Source organism: Paramisgurnus dabryanus, chromosome 9 (genome assembly GCF_030506205.2).
Source record: "Paramisgurnus dabryanus chromosome 9, PD_genome_1.1, whole genome shotgun sequence".
Taxonomy (NCBI): Eukaryota; Metazoa; Chordata; class Actinopteri; order Cypriniformes; family Cobitidae; genus Paramisgurnus; species Paramisgurnus dabryanus.
The window spans coordinates 40,710,410-40,731,315 of record NC_133345.1 but is presented as its reverse complement, the minus strand read 5'-3'; the positions used below and the strand labels follow the sequence as shown (position 1 = coordinate 40,731,315).

At 36.7% G+C, this 20,906-nt stretch overlaps 1 protein-coding gene across 5 annotated transcripts in view; it reads left to right on the top strand.

Moving 5' to 3' along the window:
* The first annotated feature begins 15,073 nt into the window (after positions 1 to 15,073).
* arhgap42b (Rho GTPase activating protein 42b) overlaps positions 15,074 to 20,906 on the top strand; it is a 141,558-nt gene continuing 135,725 nt past the window's right edge. For 4 of the 5 annotated variants that reach the window (XM_065265130.2, XM_065265129.2, XM_065265128.2 and 1 more), the window contains exon 1: positions 15,075 to 15,391. In XM_065265130.2, the coding sequence (XP_065121202.1) occupies positions 15,238 to 15,391 (154 nt within the window). In that variant the 5' untranslated portion in view covers positions 15,075 to 15,237. Of the gene's footprint in view, positions 15,392 to 20,906 lie in introns of all 5 variants that reach the window. The other variant, XM_065265131.2, reaches the window with a different exon arrangement.

The following is a 20,906-nucleotide window of genomic DNA, read 5'->3' as shown; positions in this document are numbered from 1 at the left end:
AATAGGCTACTGTCTTTAATTTAATAAACGCAAATGTTCAGGCTAATTAAAAGGAAACATGAAAATGTCATCTATTGCAGTAAATGTATTTTTCGGGGGGGGGGGGGGGGGGTTATGTGGGGACCCACCCACTTTTCATTTGCTTCCGACGCCCATGTAAAATAGTGTCGGGTTGGGCCAGCCAACAGAATCTCATATTAATTTGCACGTATTTTACGAGGTGGCCAACACGTGCAAATTTCGTATGGTCTCATTTGTACATTTATTGCGGTTTGCATTCACCCCTGTGAAAATGAGGTTAGGGGTTGTGCTTTTTATTGCTTTTTTCTAGTAATTGTATGCTTTTGTACGATTCACATTGTAGAAATTCATATGATTTGGCCACCTTGTAAAATACGTAAGAATTCTTGGGAGACCAGGTTGGGCGAGTCTCAATCCTTATGAAATAAACAGAAGGACATTTCACATACATGCATTGCAAGCTGCCGTTGCAAATACAGTATGGTTTGTTTTTGTTGCAAAAGTGTTTTGGTAGACGTCAGCGGAGTGTCATAATGTCACAGACTGTCAGCACTGGTGATGGATTCTGCACAGAACCTCATATTGTACCTTGGTCACGCTGTCAGTCCATATCCGATTTTGGTGCATATCCGATTTGACAGACTCACTGTCCATATTGTGTATCACAACTGTTCAGATCCGATCTGTGCGTCCTATAGCGTTCTGCCATGTTCTGGAATATCGGCACTGTTTCTATGGCAATGACGTCACGCTGGCATGACAATCTGCCTCGACATCAAACGTTATTCCCAATACATGACTTTTCCAAACACCCCTATGATTTAGTAAGAAAGGGAGTGTTTCGAAGTTTGCGCTGGGGTTGCGTTTATGTGACCTGTCAGCATGACGTACACATAAAGCTACACAAATGCGATCAGGGCAGTCAGACTGAATTAGATTTCCGGAAATGTGATTTGAAACGAATTTCAAACCACGTCTGGATGTAGCTTGAAACGGATTTGAAAAAACGCATTTCATGGCCGTTCACACGTTGAATTCCAATCGCATATGCACCAAAATCGGATTTGGACTGACAGTGTGAACAAGGTCTTAGTGTTCTAGTATTTACACTCCCTGGCCTCCCATACAGTAGGATAAAGATGCCATCCATGCTATCTATAGATATACAACTTGCAAAACTATTAGTCCAATGACACTTTCATTTACAAAAATGCAATAAAAAGCACATTAAAGGAATATTCAATTTTCTTAAAAGAAAAATCCAGATAATTTACTCACCACCATGTCATTTAAAATGTTGATGTCTTTTTTTTTGTTCAGTAATTATGTTTTTTGAGGAAAACATTGCAGGATTTTTCTCATTTTAAAGGACTTTAATAGAGCCCAACACTTAACACTTAACTCAACACTTAACAGTTTTTTTCAACGGAGTTTTAAAAAGACTATAAACGATCCCAAACGAGGCATAAGGGTCTTATCTAGCGAAACGATTTTCATTTTTGACAAGAAAAATAAAAAATATGCACTTTTAAACCACAACTTTTCGTCTAGGTCCGGTCCAGCGTGACCGAACGTAAATGCGTAGTGACTTAGGGAGGTCAACAACGTAGGACATACAACAACGTAGGAACGGTCCTCTTTCAACACACTTGTAAACACTGGGGCGGAGTTTCACATTCGTCCTCTGTGACCTCTTGAGGTCATGACATATTGCGTGCGATCACGCTGGCGCATCACGACCGGATCTAGACGAGAAGTTGTGGTTTAAAAGTGCATATTTTTTATTTTTCTTGTCAAAAATGAAAATCGTTTCGCTAGATAAGACCCTTATGCCTCATTTGGGATCGTTTATAGTCCTTTGAAACTCCGTTGAAAAAACTGTTAAGTGTTGAGTTAAGTATTAAATGTTGGGCTCTATTAAAGTCCATTAAAATGAGAAAAATCCTGCAATGTTTTCCTCAAAAAAACATAATTTCTTCTCGACTGAACAAAAAAAGACATCAACATTTTGGATGACATGGTGGTGAGTAAATTATCTGGATTTTTCTTTTAAGAAAATTGACTATTCCTTTAAAATCATTTGCATCAAAATGTATTGGCAACAAAATGATCAACATAACCCTGTGAACAACAAACAAAAATGAGGTATCAAACATAAATAAATTCATTAAATCACTGTAAAAGTCTGCTTTGGATTTAATCTGTGATATCGCTAAAGTTTGACAAGATGTATTATGCATATTTTTCGTTCATACCTGAATCTATTTTCTATCTGAAGGGTGAAGGGACAGTTTCAAAAGAGAGATTTGTTTGCATTTGAATAGACAAGAACATCTCAGAGACCTCCATTATTTAAAGTGCGATTATGTGGAGATTCGGTGTTCGTCAGGAGGATATTAAAAATGTGGATCGTCTGTTTGCTCTCTGATAATTGGAAATATCTGGATGGCTTTTTTGACTTCAAAGGGATGTAACAAGAAACCCGAGCTTCTATTGCACAGATCTGTCACTGCGTCTGTCTCAACTGAAAAGAAGAAACATCGCCCCCTAGAGGTTTAGAAGTGAACTGATTAATGCACATTAACATTGCACATACTGTAGCATGTAATATTTTAAAAGAAATCATTTCCTTCTCAATTTAGTAATGTCTTCCCCCAAGAGACTACTGTATAAAGTCTACACACTTTTCATTTAAATAAATATTAAATACTTAAGTTTAAAACCCTGCAGACTCTGCCAGGTGTCTGCTACACACGGTCATCCATTCCACGAAAGGTTACCTCAGCTATTTATCATCACAGCCTCGGATTGGCTCAGGGGGCCTGAAGCAGACGAGCCCCTCGATGTGAGAGTCATGATATGAGGTAAAACAAAACTGCAAACACTTTTAGGTCAAACTTCTCCTTGAGCAGATCTAAAGGCCTCTAATTACTACATCTTTATAGTCTCGGATGCATTAACGCAGAGAACAGTGCATTTGCTTTAAAAGCCAAGAGGGAAAAGAGAGCAAAGGCAGTCTTGGAGTAATTTCCGTTCTTCTTCTTAATGTCCTTTAAGGTAATAGATCAGACTGTGAAAGTTTACTGCTGAGGGGAAGGCAAGCAGCTTATAATGTATTTCCGTATGGCAGGGTGTTTCTCTGGACGCTCTCTCAAAGTGAAAAGCAATAAACACAAGCGCTGTTCCAAAACCTAGCAAGTAGCCTACCTAGGCATCATAGCCACAATTTTACACAAAGGCTCAAACTGAATGCATGTGTTATCACAATCGATTGATAAATAAGCTCATGAGGAAGTCACATACACTTAGAATGGCATTAAGGCGAGTAAATAAAGGGATCATTTTAATTTTTCAGTGAACTTGGCTATAACTATGCTATGCAATGCAAGTATATACTTTGCAGGTGTATTGTATGTGCATCACCCAAATAAAATCAAGGTCTGATTCACAAATTCAATTTCCTTATATTTTATTGCTTATCTTTAACAGTGTGCCATGTTTGCATAACATCCTGCACTACCATTGGTTTCCAGTCTACCAACCCTACTCTGTTTTCCACCCCGTTTCAACCATTAACCCCCATCAAACCCTTTTTCAACATAGCCTTTTGTGTCACAAACAACAGTCTCTTTTTCTGTGGGAAAAGAACTTGGTTAGTGTCAAGACACGAATAAATGCGGGTGCTTGCGGGGGAAACTTGTCCGCTAGTAAATGCCACCCTCTAATTGATAAGAAATGAATCTCAATCAGGGTCATTAATCAAAAGGAGAGGCAACTGCTGACAGGCTGGGAGCTCCGCATGCTGCCGCAGCAGAAGAGTTGAGCGCCGGAAATTGTGAAATTACCTTAAACGTCAAGCCGTGGAAGAAAATGCGATGCTGTCAGTGACAGGCGCCAAGACGATACAACCTGGTTGTAAGATTGCACGATGTTACAATAAATCTGCGAAGAGGGACTGCTGTGTTTACGCGCATGAGTTATTTGTTTGTTAATCAAGGGCTTTTGTCGTACAGAGACTCACGTGTAGTGCTCTGTAAATAATTGAATGCAAATACGGTCTGTGCAAAGTGACATTGTTGGCATGAATTAACAAACAGTTTCTTTACAGTGTTGATCTTTGAAAACTGCTCATTGCTTGAGGAGCCAAAATTAAAAACTATTATTCATATATTCATACTTCATCAAAGGAAATTAAATAAACTAAACTTTAACAGCCAATAACAAATCACTGTAGCAAAAGCACCAGAAAGAAACAAACTTTGAAAAAGTAAACCATATAAAAATGACAAACAACTTTCAAGTTTTAAAGTGCACCTATTTCATTGCTAAAAAAAAAATATTTTGTGTATTTGGTATAATACAATGTGTTTGCGTGGTTTATGGTTAAAAATAGTGCTGGGAAAAGATTAATCGCGATTAATCGGATACAAAATAAAAGTGTTTTTTGCATAATATATGAGTGTGTACTGTTATGTATATATAAATAAACAAACACATTCATGTATGTATTTAAGAAACATTTATCATGTGTATATATATTTATTTATATTTTTAGATATTCTATATTACATATACATTTTAAAAAAGTATATATAAATTAAAAAATCTGAAATGACTATATGTATGTGTGTGTGGTTAAATATACATAATAATTAGTACACACACACATATTATGCAAAAAATCACTTTTTTTTAATGCGATTAATCGCAATTAATCTTTTCCCAGCACTAGTTAAAAAACACATTATTTTCCACATACCGTACATTTTTGTAGCTCCAGATTTCATTCTCTTCCTGAAACGCACAGATTTTGTACAAATCTCATTTATTTGAAACACTCTGTGTCCCTGATTGGCAGGACAATCTGTACGTTGCGATTGGCCTGAATACCTCTGATGTCAGCAGGAAATGTGACGCTCCTTACCATGTTTGAAAAATTCGCTCACAATGCAATGCTAACAGGAGTTAACTTACAGGCTGTGAGCTGAAGAGGGAGGAATTATGATAATGTCGGTCTTGGCTGCATCACCAATCCCAGGAAGTAAACTGTTGCCTCCATGAAGTAAACTGTTGCTCACTCTTGCTCTCGCCTTTTCTCTCGCACTCTCTCTCTCTCTCGCACTCTCTCTCGCTCTCTCTCTCTCTCTCGCTCTCTCTCTCTCTCTCTCTCTCTCTCTCTCTCTCACCCTCTCGACTACAGGGGATACAGCTGCGGCCAAATCTTGCGAGATGTTGGGTTTAGGGTTAGGTTTGGAGGTAGGATTAGAATGAAAACAGTGCTCATCGGGCGAGATTTGGCAAGATTTTGGCCATAGCTGCATACCTTCTAGCCACAACCTTAGTGGCTGCATCCAAAACCACCAACTTCACTACAGATATACAGTAGTAGGGAAAAAAGCAGTAGGCGAGGCGAGCAGTATGTCTGAAAAGTAGGGGGAAAAGTACCCTACTATGATTCAAAGTATGCATTCGATGGACACTTTACTATCCTGTGAGCCCAAGGGAGAGGAGTCACCAACAAAGAAGTAGATGTGTTGTCATATTCAAAAATATCGGAAAGCGGTAACACGTCTCTATAGGAAATTTATTAATTTGCACTTGTTCAACATGATACAAGTTAATGGCTGCCCTGTTGTTATGACAACGTATGTCACATAACGTATCAACATGGCGAATGTAGTATGTACCCTACCGCCTTAACTAGGTCGTAAAAAAAAATCGCTGCAAAAAAGGCCGTGAAGCGGGCAAGCGAAAACATTTACATTTAATTAACATTTAATTTATTAATAATCTAGTATGTGTTCATTTTCTGTCATAGTTACTTCAAAATTAAGTTTTATTTGAGTGTTTTAAATAGAAATATTTTAATTTTCCTCATAACGTGTACGCCCCACCCCTTTGATTGCCACGCCCTCCGGCCCCGCCCCCTGTCCAACCCTACCAGCTTAACTAACAAATTTTCTGCTGGAAACCCTGTATGTCCAAATTTCATTTACACTTCTCATATTCATACTATATAGAACATCATGTTTTAACAGTCAACAAGTAGGTAGGCCTACTTCATCTAATTAAGTACATACTGTCATAGTATGCGGTTTGACTGCAGGGTCTCTCTCTCTCTTTCTTCTTCTGGATCTAATTTGAATAAATGTGCTCATAACTAGTTTTGCAAGCATTTGAGGTCCAAAGCCTGATAAATGTATATTTGATAATTGACTTTAACCAGCATTACTACACTGGGTGTGATTTAATTTTGAAATGGTTTTACAGTTACTCAGTAAATGGATTTAAAGTGACAGTAAATATTTAGGCTAATTTATTAATATTCTCAACTACCAATAAAAGCAAAGAACTAATCAAAGTTTCCCCACATCTGCAAAATTTAGTAGACGTTTCCCCACATTTAGCATGAAAAATAAAGAATGTGCAATTTCCATTTAGGCTTTTACTAAAGAAGACACAGAAGAACGTTATCCGGTAGCATTCTCGTTCATCTCACTGTTGGGCTTTTATATCTGCTGTTTACAATACAGTCATTAAAGCAGTTGCAAGGAAGTCACACTTCTTGATCTTTCCCCAATCTGCCTCCTTTACGCCTCTCACTGAGCATGACAATTAAATCTGTGCTAAAGCCTCTTCACTGACTCATAATTTCTTTGCTCATTACATTGATGAATCAAACAGGACCCCTGGGACAGCGCGCCCACACAAGACCATTCACACAGGAGACCCGATAAAGCCTGTGATCACACACCTCAGCCAGGATGCTAAATAATGCATTGACGCCTGAGGAAATCTAATCAGGAGCTGCTTGGCTCGCAAATAAAAGATCCGCACGGGGAAGCTAATCAATGCGGTTTCTGCATGGTGCATTGATATCTCACCACAGTGCACGCACGTGCCTTATACAAAATAACGGAAGGATTTTGGATGATTATGGGGACGGTGAGCCTCTGGTGGTAGATGACGTAAATGCACCACTCCGAGGGCCAAAAGCATCCATCCACATCGATGGGCTTTAATAAACATGTGCAGACAAAATTCTGTCCTCTGTCAACTGAGCAAGTACTACGATGATTGCAAATGCTGATGGTTAATTCTCTCCAGTTATTACAGACCTGTCTGACTTTCACCGCATTCTGCCTAGAAATTAACGGTGATGAATACCATTCGGCTACACAGCGTGGGTTTGACGTGGAGTGTGTTTGTGCATTCTGTTCTTATTTGTACAGTAGATATGCATGCATGTGGGTGTACTGTAAGTGTGATCTCTGTGGTATTACAGTTCGGTTGAAATGTTTGACTGTGTGTTTGTGGATTAAACAGGCTATAGTTGTTTCCTTGCTGGTTATCATCCTAATTAAAGGGAACTGCTTTAAAAGACACTGCAGGCAACCGGGCTATACTGCAATTAGCCCAGCCTCATGCCGCTCGCCTTTTGCATGATTCCTCTTTAAATTATTTTTACCAAGCAAATTTTTACTGACTTCTCCTCTAGGCAACACAATTAGATTAATGCGTGTATTCACAGAGCAATCTGTCAGCCGTTATCCAATCACGAAAGATTTTCTTTGCTTCAGGGTCTGAGAGGGTCTCATCTGAACAAGAATGTTTATGTACAACACACTTAAATAGCTCCACTTCAGCCAGTCAATAGAACTAACCATTGCATAATCAAATAGACGGTATACTCATTTGTGATCTGCTGAACCTTTAGCGTAAAGAGTTGGATTCCTAGCTGAGTTACGTTATTACTTATAGGCTACACGGCTGGTTGCACTTAATTTTTTTAATTAAAAGTTTAATCAATTTGAAATTACAATTCATTTTAACCTTCTTGACTAGTGAGGAGTTACTATAAATTATAAAAATAAAGTTGAAATAACTAAAGCTTATTCAACTTTTTTTATTATTTATAGTAACTCCTCACTAGTCAAGAAAGTAGAAAGACTGACATGACACCTTCATAATCATGACATGACACATCTCATAAACATGAAGATTTTATGCACGTTTATGATAACTGTCACTAATGTCATTCGCTTAATTGTGTCATTTTAATGCAACAATGACATTGTTTGAGATGTCTTTGTTATGACAACTCGACATAAACCAATATATCATAACTTGTCATAAATCTGTCATAAACATGACCTAGCAGATTAATTATCAAACTTAAGAAACCACCTAGCTTTACAGGTTAACATTACATTAAACTGTCATTTGGTCGGTTTTTACATTGGCTGTCACGAGGCCATTATAATTGTGTCATTAATATTTTTCTGAGGTGATAAAAATTGAATTTGTCATTAAGTGTTAATACCCTGTCAAATAATTTTATAACAGCGTCATGAATATTCTTCGTTGGATAATGTTTTCTGCCAGGTGTTAGAGAATAAAATCAATCATCCAATAATAATACTAATTAAAATTGATTAAAGTTTATTTTTATTGCTTTCACCTGAAATTTAATGAAAACAGTACAATGGTGGGTTAAGCCAAACGGCCTTTGGTCCACATCGCTGCAAAAAACAGTTATTTACATTAAATAAATTGAATTAAATTTTTTTTTCTTTTATGTCAGAAAATTTCGGAACTCTCTGTTTGAGAAAAAACAAGTAATGCAAGTTGTCCGTTTTTATGTATTGTGCACATACATAAAGTTTATGATAGATTAGTTGTTGTTGTTTTTTCCGTGTCTGTTGCATTTTGTTAAGGTATTTAAAGTTATTTGACATAGTATTAACACTTAAGTTAAATTTGTACCACATGCAGTAGTTGAGGTCAAGAAAAATATTCATGACGCTGTTATAAAACTATATGACAGGGTATTGTCACTTAATGGCATGACTTTATTTTTATAATTTAAATTCCTCACAAGTCATGAAAGTTTAAATACATTGTAAATTCCAGTTAAAATTTAAAAATGTAAGTGCAACAAAGATTTTTTTACAGTGTAGTTCTGATTCCTGTGAATACAGACTAAGACAGCTGCATTAACACTACAGTGTGCTAACAAAACCATTTCCAAATGCTTTTGAGAACAACAAACAAGTCAGTCAAACCTTGAAAAAGTGGATTTTGCATAATATAGGAGCCCTTTAAATAACATTCTGGCTCTTTTTAGCAACACAATGTGATTGTATAGTGCCCTAATTTTAAAAAAGGGAACCTGCCATCAAAAATGAATCAATACAGTCTTTCTAGATAAAAAATGAAAAAGGAATGTAAAGAAACACATTCTTTTTTCATGTTTTGTGGGGACATTCCATATATGTAATGCATTTACAAACTGTATATTCTATTCTTTTCCACTAACCCAAACCATCACAGAAAACTTTCTGATACTTCACATTTACAAGAAACATCATTCTGTTTGATTTATAAGCTTGTTTCCACATGGAGACCTCAAAATGTCCCCACAAGGTCACAAATTTACTGGTATTCCTATCTTTGTGGGGACAATTGGTCCCCACAACATGATAATTACCAGGTACACACACACACACACACACACACACACACACACACACACGCACGCACGCACGCACGCACACATTGCACTTTATAAACTACCCTACAAAACTAAACCATGTTTTTGTGGTAAAAGTGTAGTAACCATATTTTTTGGGTGCATTGATTACTATTAGCAAAAGCATGGCTTTACCAGTAACCATGGTGTAACTATCTGCAAAATCATACCCAGTAGCTTGAAATATTAATATTGATATAAGCTTATCGTTGCAAAAAATCCTTGAAAATGAGAACAATAATGTAAAGATTTTCCACACTCATGTAAAGAAAAATTGCCAAATCGCAAACGGTTGCTTTGTTACTACACTTAGAATTTTTGCTTTTTTGAGGGGGGGTGGGTGGAAAAAAACGGGGATTCAGGTTAACAACTAAGAGATTGTCTGTGATGCTACATGCTAGCTCTGCTAATTGCATCGTTGCCTATTTCTGCAATCTCCTCCAGAGTTGTGCATGTAAATGAGATAGCTAAAGTGTTTGAAATCATTCTTCCTGCTTTGCGTCGACTAAACGCTCGGTATTTGCCATCATTATCGTCCCTATGTGCCCTGTATTTTGTGGCCGAATCTACTGGCTCCAATTAGACTGAAGTCTAATTACTTTCATTTAGCAAGGTATTAATTCAGAATTCACCCTCTCCCCACTCTCGTTAGTTCCGGCACGATCTATCAGACAGTATAATTACAGTCTATGTTTGGAGTAGAACGAGCGCCTTACAGTAAATACTGCCCTGTTTGACGTGGCCATACTCATTGACTGACATAAAGTATAATGTGATCGCTGTGACTTATAGTTCAATTTTGTTGTTTTATTTCCTCACTGGACATTTTTGTGATTTTGGCAGTTTTTACATCTGGGTTATAGATGGTTCGAGTGAACCGTATAGCCCTTTAAGGAATTGTAGGGAGGTCTGCTTTATTGTAGCCACATATGTCTCTCTGTTCCATCAGACCTTGAGAAATGCTGCAGGTCATCATCAGACGTCTGGCAGCTTTACAGATGTCACGTGCAGATAAATCTAGCCTGCTGTATGGCCCTTCAGGCTGTACGAGCTGTTGTCAAAGCAATGCAACAGATATGCTGCTCTGATTCTCTGTCTCTTGCTTTATTGGGATCAGGTAATTTACTTCTTTGTATTTTTGTTTAGGCATAATGTTTTGTACTTCCATATGCGATCAGGCCAATGCATCTATTTGTGTTAGGTTGTTGTTGTCGTCACTTTAGGCCGCATATTTTAACAATCAACAGAATGAGCTTGCACATACAATGCTTCCAGTTCACAGGGATTACAAACAATAAGGCAAAGATATTAATAATTATAATGATTGATATCGATAATTTAATATGATTAATGTAGAGATGGTTTTAGCAGCAACAACATCAACAAACGGCTTTTGTGGACTAAATGCGACTTCCTGTAGACTTCCACATAGAATCAATAACAACAGAATCCTTTTACGGTAGTTTATTTCTGAAAAATATATTAAATGCGTATCAACTATTACATTGAAATAATGTTACTGTGTAAAATTGATGTGTACAATGTTATTCTGCACTACTTCCTGAACTTCAGCCAGCTCCTTGTTTCCTGTCTGCCATTATTGGACAAACTGATTAACTGAGGTCAAACTGAGGTCAGGCACAGCTGGATTAATCAGTTTGTCCAATAATGGCAGACAGGAAACAAGGAGCTAACTGAAGTTCAGGAAGTAGTGCAGCTGGGCATAAAGCCTATTGTCGCCTGGCGTTGGGGTTAGAATTGGGTTTGGGTAGGGATGTCATTTCATGTAAATCTAACCCTAATCCGAAGCGAAAATGGTAAGATAATAGGACAAAACAGTTGAGTAACCAGAACCTAACCTGGTCGGGAGCAGGTTTTATTCCATAAACTCTGAGTTTCTGTCAGTTTCCTCCCCTTTTTAAATGATTAGCGTTGTTTAACTATCTCGTTAATTCATTTAGTACATTTATTCACTGCATAAGTTAGATTTTTATTATGTACACTATAAAACATTTTTAGCTGTCTTTAAGTTATAATCAAATTGCCAGTGCAAATCATTTTAACTTACCACTTTATATTTTTATATATACAATAAACTTTCAACTAAAAATTTTAAACAGTAAATTAAAATGACTTGTAAAGCTAATATGAAATACTTAGGGGCAGAGACTGTCTAAGTGACTAAAATTTCATGTGCTTTTATAGAGGATCCTGTCGATGATGATGTTGCATCCATTTGTAGGAAGTTAGATATATGTCCCGAGTGGATTTTGAGACATATCCATTTGCATTTATGTGAGTGGTAATATTATTATTTTTTGCAGTCATTTTAGATATATAAATATCCTTAAGTGACTAATATCAGCCTTTGTAGCTGTGCTCTTATATCTGAACAGTTGCCTTTACATTTCTTATGAATCTACTGATCCGAGCTCCTGGTCTAGTCTGTAGTGCTGTGCGTAGTGGTCAGGGCAGATGTACTATTGGCAACGTGAGTTTGAATACCGGCTTGGCATATTTCAGTTTTATTCATGACAAACATTTGTAAAGTTTGTAGCCTTTTATGTCTTAAACCTAATTTCAGCTGAGCTGCTGTCATATTCTTCTTGTCCATTGGATTGCATCTGCATGAAAATGAATACACTCTAAAAACAAACGGCGCTAAATAGCACTAAAAGTGGTTCTTGGCTCGTAATCATAGAGGAACCATTTTTAGTGCCATATAGGACCTATAAAGCACCTATGAAGAACCATACGGGGGTCATATAGTACCACTGTAGCACCACATATGGTTCTACATAGCACAATACGGTTCAACACAGGTACTTCATCAGTGCTATATGGCACTTAAAATGGTTCCTCTATGATTACGAGCCAAGAACCACTTTTAGTGCTATTCAGCACCATTTGTATTTAGAGTATATAAGGTGTAATAATGTACAATCCAGTTTATTTACTTCCGATATTTTAACCGTGATGAAGAATTATACGCATTTACTAGAGTAGCAATTTAAAATATGCTCGTAGTTGCTGTACACTTGCAGCAACACTTTCACTTTTAGTAGTAAAAAGGATTTAGACCTCTTTGTCATGTGCTGTTGCCATGGTGAATCGTAATATTTGGAGCTCCATTGATGATGGCTTTTCATAGTGGCTGTGCACGCGCTTAACTCAGAGTCAGCCTACTCAAAGTCGATTGAACTAACTCAGATCAGCTGTTCTGTATCCGAAAACTCAGTGTTTCCCATCCCAAAGTCAGTCAACTCAGAGTTTAAGTTTTAACTCAGAGTTGGTTGATCCTCCTTACTGAAACAGGCCTCAGATTAGCCACTAGCAAGACTGATAAATAAATACAGACATAAAGTTCACTTTAGTTCAAGCCCGTAACTGCGTATAATGAAACCCTCTATAGAAAGAAGCATATTTTAGCTTGATGTATTTACAGTACTTGATTCTGATTGGTCAATAGCTGTCCTTTATTTACCATAAAACACAGCTATTCACATACATCCAATGATTCTGTGTATCTGTGTATTTAACAGTGTAAACATGTGAAAATGTTCACTGTTGGTCAGGGACTATGTTTGAAGCAGAAGAAAGGCATTTAGAAATTTTCTTCATGAAAGTTGTTAGTCCAGTCTGTCATTATTTTCTCATCCTCATGGGGTTCTAAACCTGTATGAATTTCTTTTTTCTGATGAAAACAAAAAAGATGTTTTGATAAATGATGGCAAGCACGCAGCTGATTGTAACCATTGACTTCCATGGTAGGAAAAATAAATATTGAATTTACTGTGTGCTTACCATCATTTATCAAAATATCTTATTTTATGTTCATCAGATTTCATACAGGTTTACAACCACATGGAGATGAGAAAATGATCACAGAATTTTCATTTTTTGGGGAAATATCCCTTTAACATTAGTATTCCCTACTAAAAAATCCAGCTAAGACCAGCATAAGTTGGTGAGCAGGTTTTAGCTGGTCTCCCAGCTTGGTTTTAGCTGGTATTGCTGGTGTAGCAAGCTGGTCTAGCTGTGTTTTGGTCACTTTTTTAAGCTGGTCTAGCTGGACTTAGCTGGTCATGCTAAAAAGACCAGCGGACCCACCAGCTTGACCAGCTTAGACCAGCTACTGCCACCTTAAACCAGCTAAAACCAGCAACCAGCTTATGCTGGTCTTTCCTGGATTTTTAGTAGGGTTGTGTGGTAACTAGGGATTGGACGGTATGAAAATTTTAGATCATGATTATAGTGACCAAAGTTATTACAGTTATCAATATGATCATAGTTTTGTTAAAATGAGATGAAAATGTTTTTCATGTTTTTTAATAATGGTAATCAAACTCGGTTGTAATGATTTTTAAACTTTAAGAGATAAAACTAACCGTCAGGTCATTTTATCGTGGTTAATCGTGAACCCGGTAATCGTCCCATCCCTAGTGGTAACCATGGTCAGTTATTCCACATTACACCGACCACAGCCTCCCACACCTTATTGTTTAAATATGCTACTGTATCTAATAAGAATCATTGCTACACAACCCATGCAGGGAATAACACATCACCTCCAAATAAGGATAAATATCAAATGTAGTAATAAATAAAAACTAGATGTATATTAAAAAAATATAATAAAATTAATGTACAATATAATATAATAACAATATAATACAATACATTTTTTTAAATATAATAAAGTGAGTGAGTGAAGTGAGTATTTGCCAATGTATGTTAACCCATACTTGGAATGTGACCTCTGCATTTAACCCATCCAGTGAATAGTAAACACACGCACTGCAAGTTGTGAACACACAAACACACTACACTTTTACATAATATACACTTTACATAACAATACACTTTTATATAATATTTATATATTTATAAATTTTATATTTTTTTATTTATTCCTCAGATAAGCATTTATTTAGAGACAAACTGGATCTTAAACTATTATTATTATTATTATTATTATTACTACTACTACTACTAATATTACTATTATTATTATTATCACTGTTATTATTATTATTATCATCACTATCATTATTATTTTCAATTATTGTTATTATTAGTATTATTATTGCAAAAAACAAACAAAAAAAAAAAATCCGGATTAATCAGGTACAGCAAGTTAACCAGTACTACTTATATGTTTAATGTATCACTCCGCTGTCTCTTTTCCCATACCTGTATTAACATTACCAAAATAAGTCCCGCCAAAATATTTCAAATCAATGTCTGTCTAAATATTTACTCATGTGACAAGTAGTTGTATTATAAGCAGGACAACCGATCTCCAGCAAAATTGTTATCACAAAATGAACAGTCCAATATTAATATGAAAAATCAAAGAGTGAACAAATGCAATGGCAGATCAAACAAACAAAGGGGGGGAAATATTGTGTGTTATTAAGACGAAGAAGGCTAAAAAACCTTCAGAATGTTTTTATCTAATGTAACCACCAGGGGTCTCGTGTGCTCAGCTCGAGCTGTTAGAGAAGTTCAACTTTAGGAAAGTTTGCGCGGAAGTGAAGAGAGGGAAGAAAAACTTTCACAGAAAAACTTTCGGCGTCATGATGAGGATGATAGTGATGATGATGAACCGGATCAGCCAGACTCTCTGAGAAAACATTTTGCGTTGCGTTTACTGTTAAGACTTTGCTACAGATCTCATCATCATGGGATTGCCGACTCTGGAGTTCAGTGACTCTTTTTTGGACAGTCCGGACTTTAGAGAAAGACTCAAATGCCATGAAATCGAGCTGGACCGAACCAACAAGTTTATTAAAGAGTTGATCAAAGACGGAAACCAGCTGATCAATGCGCTTAAGAGTAAGTACACAACACATCAAACTACAACGTGCATCTCATAGCGCTATGAGTGTTGGTTTGTGTCTTAAAAACTAACGAGACGCCTAAGTTACATAGACAGCACTGCAGGGCATCATATAGCCTGCAGTAGGCGCGTTTGAATTTTGATGATGGTGTCCAGTTAAGCAGCTGGACACAAACAGCATTTGAACTATATTTTTAATGATTTATTCCTATTGTGACAACGTAATGTACGAAGTAAAGTTAACAATAGGCTAGTTATTTATGTTCATTCACATTGCCAAGTATTTGAAAAGTATAATAAACTCTGACAACACAGAAATATATATGCCATAATATAATGTAGTGTCATTATTAGCTTTGGTTCTATTGTAGTACAGTATATGTGCGCACGCGTGTGTTGTTGTATGTGTGTGTGGGGGATGCACGTCTATTTCAGTTCATGCTTGAGTGTTTGTGTGGTTGTATCTGTTCTTGATTTTTCTGAGCTTATAAATGACAAATGGTTTACAGATCAAGGTCACGAGAGGCTACTGTGACTCTCGTTGTAGTTTGTCACTGTCAAGCATTGGTTTGTTGTTACCTGGTTGTTGTTGTTGTTGTTTATTTGTGGTCACGGTGAAATTATAATGAAGCAAAGTCCTGCTTCCCAGTTCTCACGGTATGCTGAAGATAGTTTTCCACAGGTGTTTGGATGGTAAAGCATGTCCTGTGAATTTTAAAAGTGTGATATTTAGTCCTATATCGCCTAATTTAGTCCTAGTGTTTCTCAACTCAGTCCTCGGCCCCCTCCCAGACTTCCCATGTTTTAGATGTCTCGATGTCACCTGATTTACCTCATCAGCTTATTAGTAGGCTTGTGGCGCCGAAAGAAATGACAGGCGTATGACGTCAAAGTACTGCGAGAGCGAGTTGAAATTAGACTTCTCCGTATGATTTCCGAATCGCTCTCGCGGTATTTTTACGTCATTCCCCTGTCAGTTCTTTGGGCGCCGCGTGAAGCCGAACGATCGGACGTAACTTACAATGCATGTGGATAGGGAGCAGGGTAGTACATCTCCATCCATATTAACATAATAAAAGCAGTACATAACATAACATGGTCTCGCGCTATATTGATTTCAAGTTTCGAATAATTTAAATAATTATATGAATTTAAATGATTGTTTACTGAAAATACTGCCATTCACTTTCTTTGTGTGGAGCTAGACATTCTGATATTAATGACTCCTATTGTGTTTCACAAAAGAAAGTGTGCATTTTTTTATTGTTATGCATTGTACAGTTTGCATCCAAACACAAGAAATAAAAAGGTCTGTGGTAACAGGACACAATGTAAATCACATGTGTAGTAAAGTCAACAGAATGTTACCCAGCAGCCAGGGACTTTAATGGGATAAACTTCCTATATCTTCAAATATTGGGGACTGCTAAATGTGAATGTGTATAACTTGAATGCATTGTAAGTTGCTTTGCATGAAATGATAAATGAATGAATAAATGAATGTAAATGTGCTATGTGTTGGAAATGTTATTCTGGAGGGGTTGTGGGTAAAGATGAACCACTGCCACCCATCAAGGCTCCTGGAATATCTTGTTTGTATGTCAAGGGCAAGGCCATGAAAACGCTACTGCTTCTAATGATAATATAATACACCAATGACCTCAGACTGAGAAACAACAGATAACAATTAGACTTTCTGTGATAAAATAAACACAACAGACAATGCAGCAACTGTTTTAATGACGTATAGACGGTTGCCTGAAGTTATCTTAACATTGTTTTGTTTGTTTTTGAGCCGTGCTGTACTAGACTGGAATAATACAAAGGACTTATTATGCTAAAAAGCTTTGTTTAAAATATGTTTATGATCAGAGGTTGTGCTATAAACATTTCCAACTATTTTATTTGTCTGCGTACATTGTTTAGTGTCAAACAGCAATGGGAAATAAGAGATTATCGATGCTTTCGACATTCTGTAAATGTTAAAAAAAAACTTACAGTAAAGGCTATTCACAAACACCCTCATTATTTTTGAAGCTTTTTACCTCAAATGCATTCAAACATACAGTATTTTCCATTTAAAATATTTTCTTCAGTCAAATTCAATACTGTGACAGTGCTATTTTTTACTCACTTTATTTCAAAGCAACAGTGGGGTGCATGTTTTTGGAAAGGTCACGTACCTTGTGTTTAACTGTGACACAAAGTTCCTGAAGTTTAAATCTGTGTGGCTCTGTTGCATTTTTTAATACAGTCATTGTGCTTCTAAAAGCTCACATAACACTCGCTGTTTCTGCTCATCCCATGTTAATAATGAGTACCTATAGAGTAGTATTAAATCCTTCATATATCCAAGTGTCTTTAGTTTGACCAGATTTATAAAAGAAAAATCAGCTGTACAGATTCTTTAACCCCCTTGAGGCATACCATGGGCAGAGCGAGTCCCAAACACAAAACAAAATCTCACTATCTCTGGACAATTGATGATTCACTCCATGTTTGTGTCGTTTACATTATATGCACTTACGCGCCAAATGGCAACAAAACACAGACATTTGATGCCGTTTTACTTGCCACCTGCAGCTCATGGGCCAGTTGGGACCGCCCCATTTCAACGAAATCCAGCGTTAAACAAACACACGCACTGATCCCCCGAATAAACAACCTGTATCCACTGACACTGATTTTGTGTCAGCCCTTGGTTGCTGTGTGTACTATTCCAGTTAAATGCATGAAATACAATGTCATGCAGTAGAACAATTACAATTTATGAAACATTATATAAAAAATAATAATAATAACTGATCACATAAATAGTGTAGTAATAACATGAATCCATTTAAGATATAATTCATGTTATCTATAGTTTACAGGTTGTTGTTATGCAACCATGGGTTATATCAACCCAGCAGTTGGGTTAAAACAACCCAGCATTGGGTCAATTCATTTTTAGAGTGCGTGTTTTAAAAGCAGGTAGAAGTACCTGTGTGCCCCTGACACAAATCAAACTTTGATGCAGACATGTTCTCCATTATAAGATATATATCTAAGGGTGAATATCAGTGCATGTGCTGGTGCATTAGGGCCCTTCATAAATTGTTGCTTGGAGTAGTAATGAAAGGATAGGGGTCCTCTGTTTCACTGCTTAGGACTGCTGGGAGTTGGTAATCCTGGCCTTTCTAATTGTATCTTTAGCTGTGTCCCAATTCAAGGGCCTGCAACCTTATAAGCATGATACCTTAAAAGGTGAGCACTCTGCCTTTCAAGGTGGAAGCCTCAGAAGTTTGCGAAGAGAACTGAAATGAGACGGTCCAAACTTCGGACGACCCATAATTTGCATCACCTGCTGCACGCGCCCACCGCGCCTGTCAGCAGGACACAGCGGAGACGTTTCTGACTTATTAAAATAACTATGAAATCAGAAAAATATATTAATTAATTTAAGAAAATATGACACGTTGATGTAGATTAAACTATTTAACAGTATATCAAATTAATCAACCTTAGAAATATACGCAACATAAAAATAATAATATTAACACAAAACATAACTTATAACACTAAAAATGTGAGATTTTTTTCTGATAAATATACTTTTATTTAATAAAGGTTTTAATTGTTTATTTTAGAATATTTACCCATTATAGGCTGCTGTTGCAGACGCGCAATGACTGTTAAGGATCCATTCGTTCTATCCTTAACAGCGCGGAGAAATGAGGACGCATTTTGAGGCTTCATTCCTTTGAATGCTTCATTCCTTTGAGGCCATCCCCATCCTTTGAATTGGGATGGCCTAAGTAGCCTCAAGTCGCGCTGCTGTGACGCGGTCTTAAAATACGTCCTTAGAAGGTCGCAGCCTTTGAATTGGGACACACCCTTTGTCTTATCTTGTTGACACTTTAAGTTAGATATCTTTGTTCTGATGAGCTTTCTACAGACTTGATCGGATTATTTTTAATCCATATTTAAATAAATTAACTTCATAAAAAGCAAAACTTTCGTTTGAGTTTTAATATATTGGTAGACATTAGGGCTGGGTTTCGATTCAAATTTGAAGAATCGATTAGATTCCGATACTCAAGTTCTTGAATCGATTATCATTATTTGATTCGATTCGATCCGATCTTCGAGATTTAGATAAATGTTTTTGAAAAAAGCTTTTTTTCCCAGCTGTTACCTGAATTACAGTTTTCAAAACAACCGCTTTTGTTGCTTAACGTTACTGACCGCCATATTCGTTGTTTTAATGTCCTTCCATCTCGCGCGAATGCATGAATTCAATGACGAGGCAAGTTTAAGTTATTAATTATTAAGTCGATCCTCTGAATTACGGATCGAAACTAAAGCTCCTGTTCTTTTTGAAGCTTTGATTGTGTTTATAGTGGGCAATATAACATGTGTTCATGTTTCACGTGTAAAAAGACGGGGTATTTTTCACACAATTTACTTATCTGTATAGTGCTGTTTTCACTGTCCTCAAAACAGGCTGATGTCTTCCTTATTCTATAAGTCCCTCCTTTAGAAATACGTATCAAGTTCTGATTGTGTAGTTTGATTAGTGTGTTGTGATTCGATAGCAGCTTAGCTTAGCAGAGCCGTTTGAGCCAAAGCTGGTGACTGACATATTCATGTGGGCGGAGTTTAGTAAAAAAAAAAAACGTTTTACTAACGTCATTAAAGCAGGAAATGGAGGGCTGTAGTCCAAACCAGCCGTTCGTTGTAGGCTTTGAAAGAGGAATTCTATTGAAGAAAATATATCACCTGGCAGTGAACTTTGAGCTTTATCATTTTACAGGTATAATTTATCCTATTATAGCAACATTACACACTAACTAGGGTTTAAAAATGGGATCAGGAAGAACGGGACCTTTAATATGAAAATCGATTCAGAATTGGTGAATCGATTTTTTTTTCAACACAGCCCTAGTAGTATATTTAAATATTCCTCCAATATAAATGCTAGAATAGGTAAGAGAATAATAGTAGTGTTTTTCATAATATCCTTTAACAAGTGTTTAAAAATTGGAGACATATTGGTTTTGCCGGTTGTTAATGAATAACTGTGAACTATCACAACGAGCTTAAGCAGTCACCTTACAGGAAAATTAGTGAACGGTGTCCCAATGTGAAGTGAACTAGGGTCCTTGTGCCCGAACCTGTGTACACAATATACTGATTCACAACCTTAGGAATTAGGGAGCTGATTAAGACACACCCATAGTGACGAAATACTCTCTGTAGAGCAGTTTGTACGTTTAGGGCTACTGTAGAAACATGATGCTGGGAAATGGAGACTTCCTTGTAAGGGGACCCATGATTTTTTTTTAGATAAAAATGTCTCATTCTAAGGCAGGGGTGTCAAACTCAATTTCATCCCGGGCCACATCAGCATTACGGTTAATCTCAAAGGGCCGGTTGTATTTGAAAGACTGTATGAATGTATCAACTCTTTTATTACTGTACATTGCATAATTTTCCCTGCATTTGCTTACTTTTGGTTTTGCTAATAAC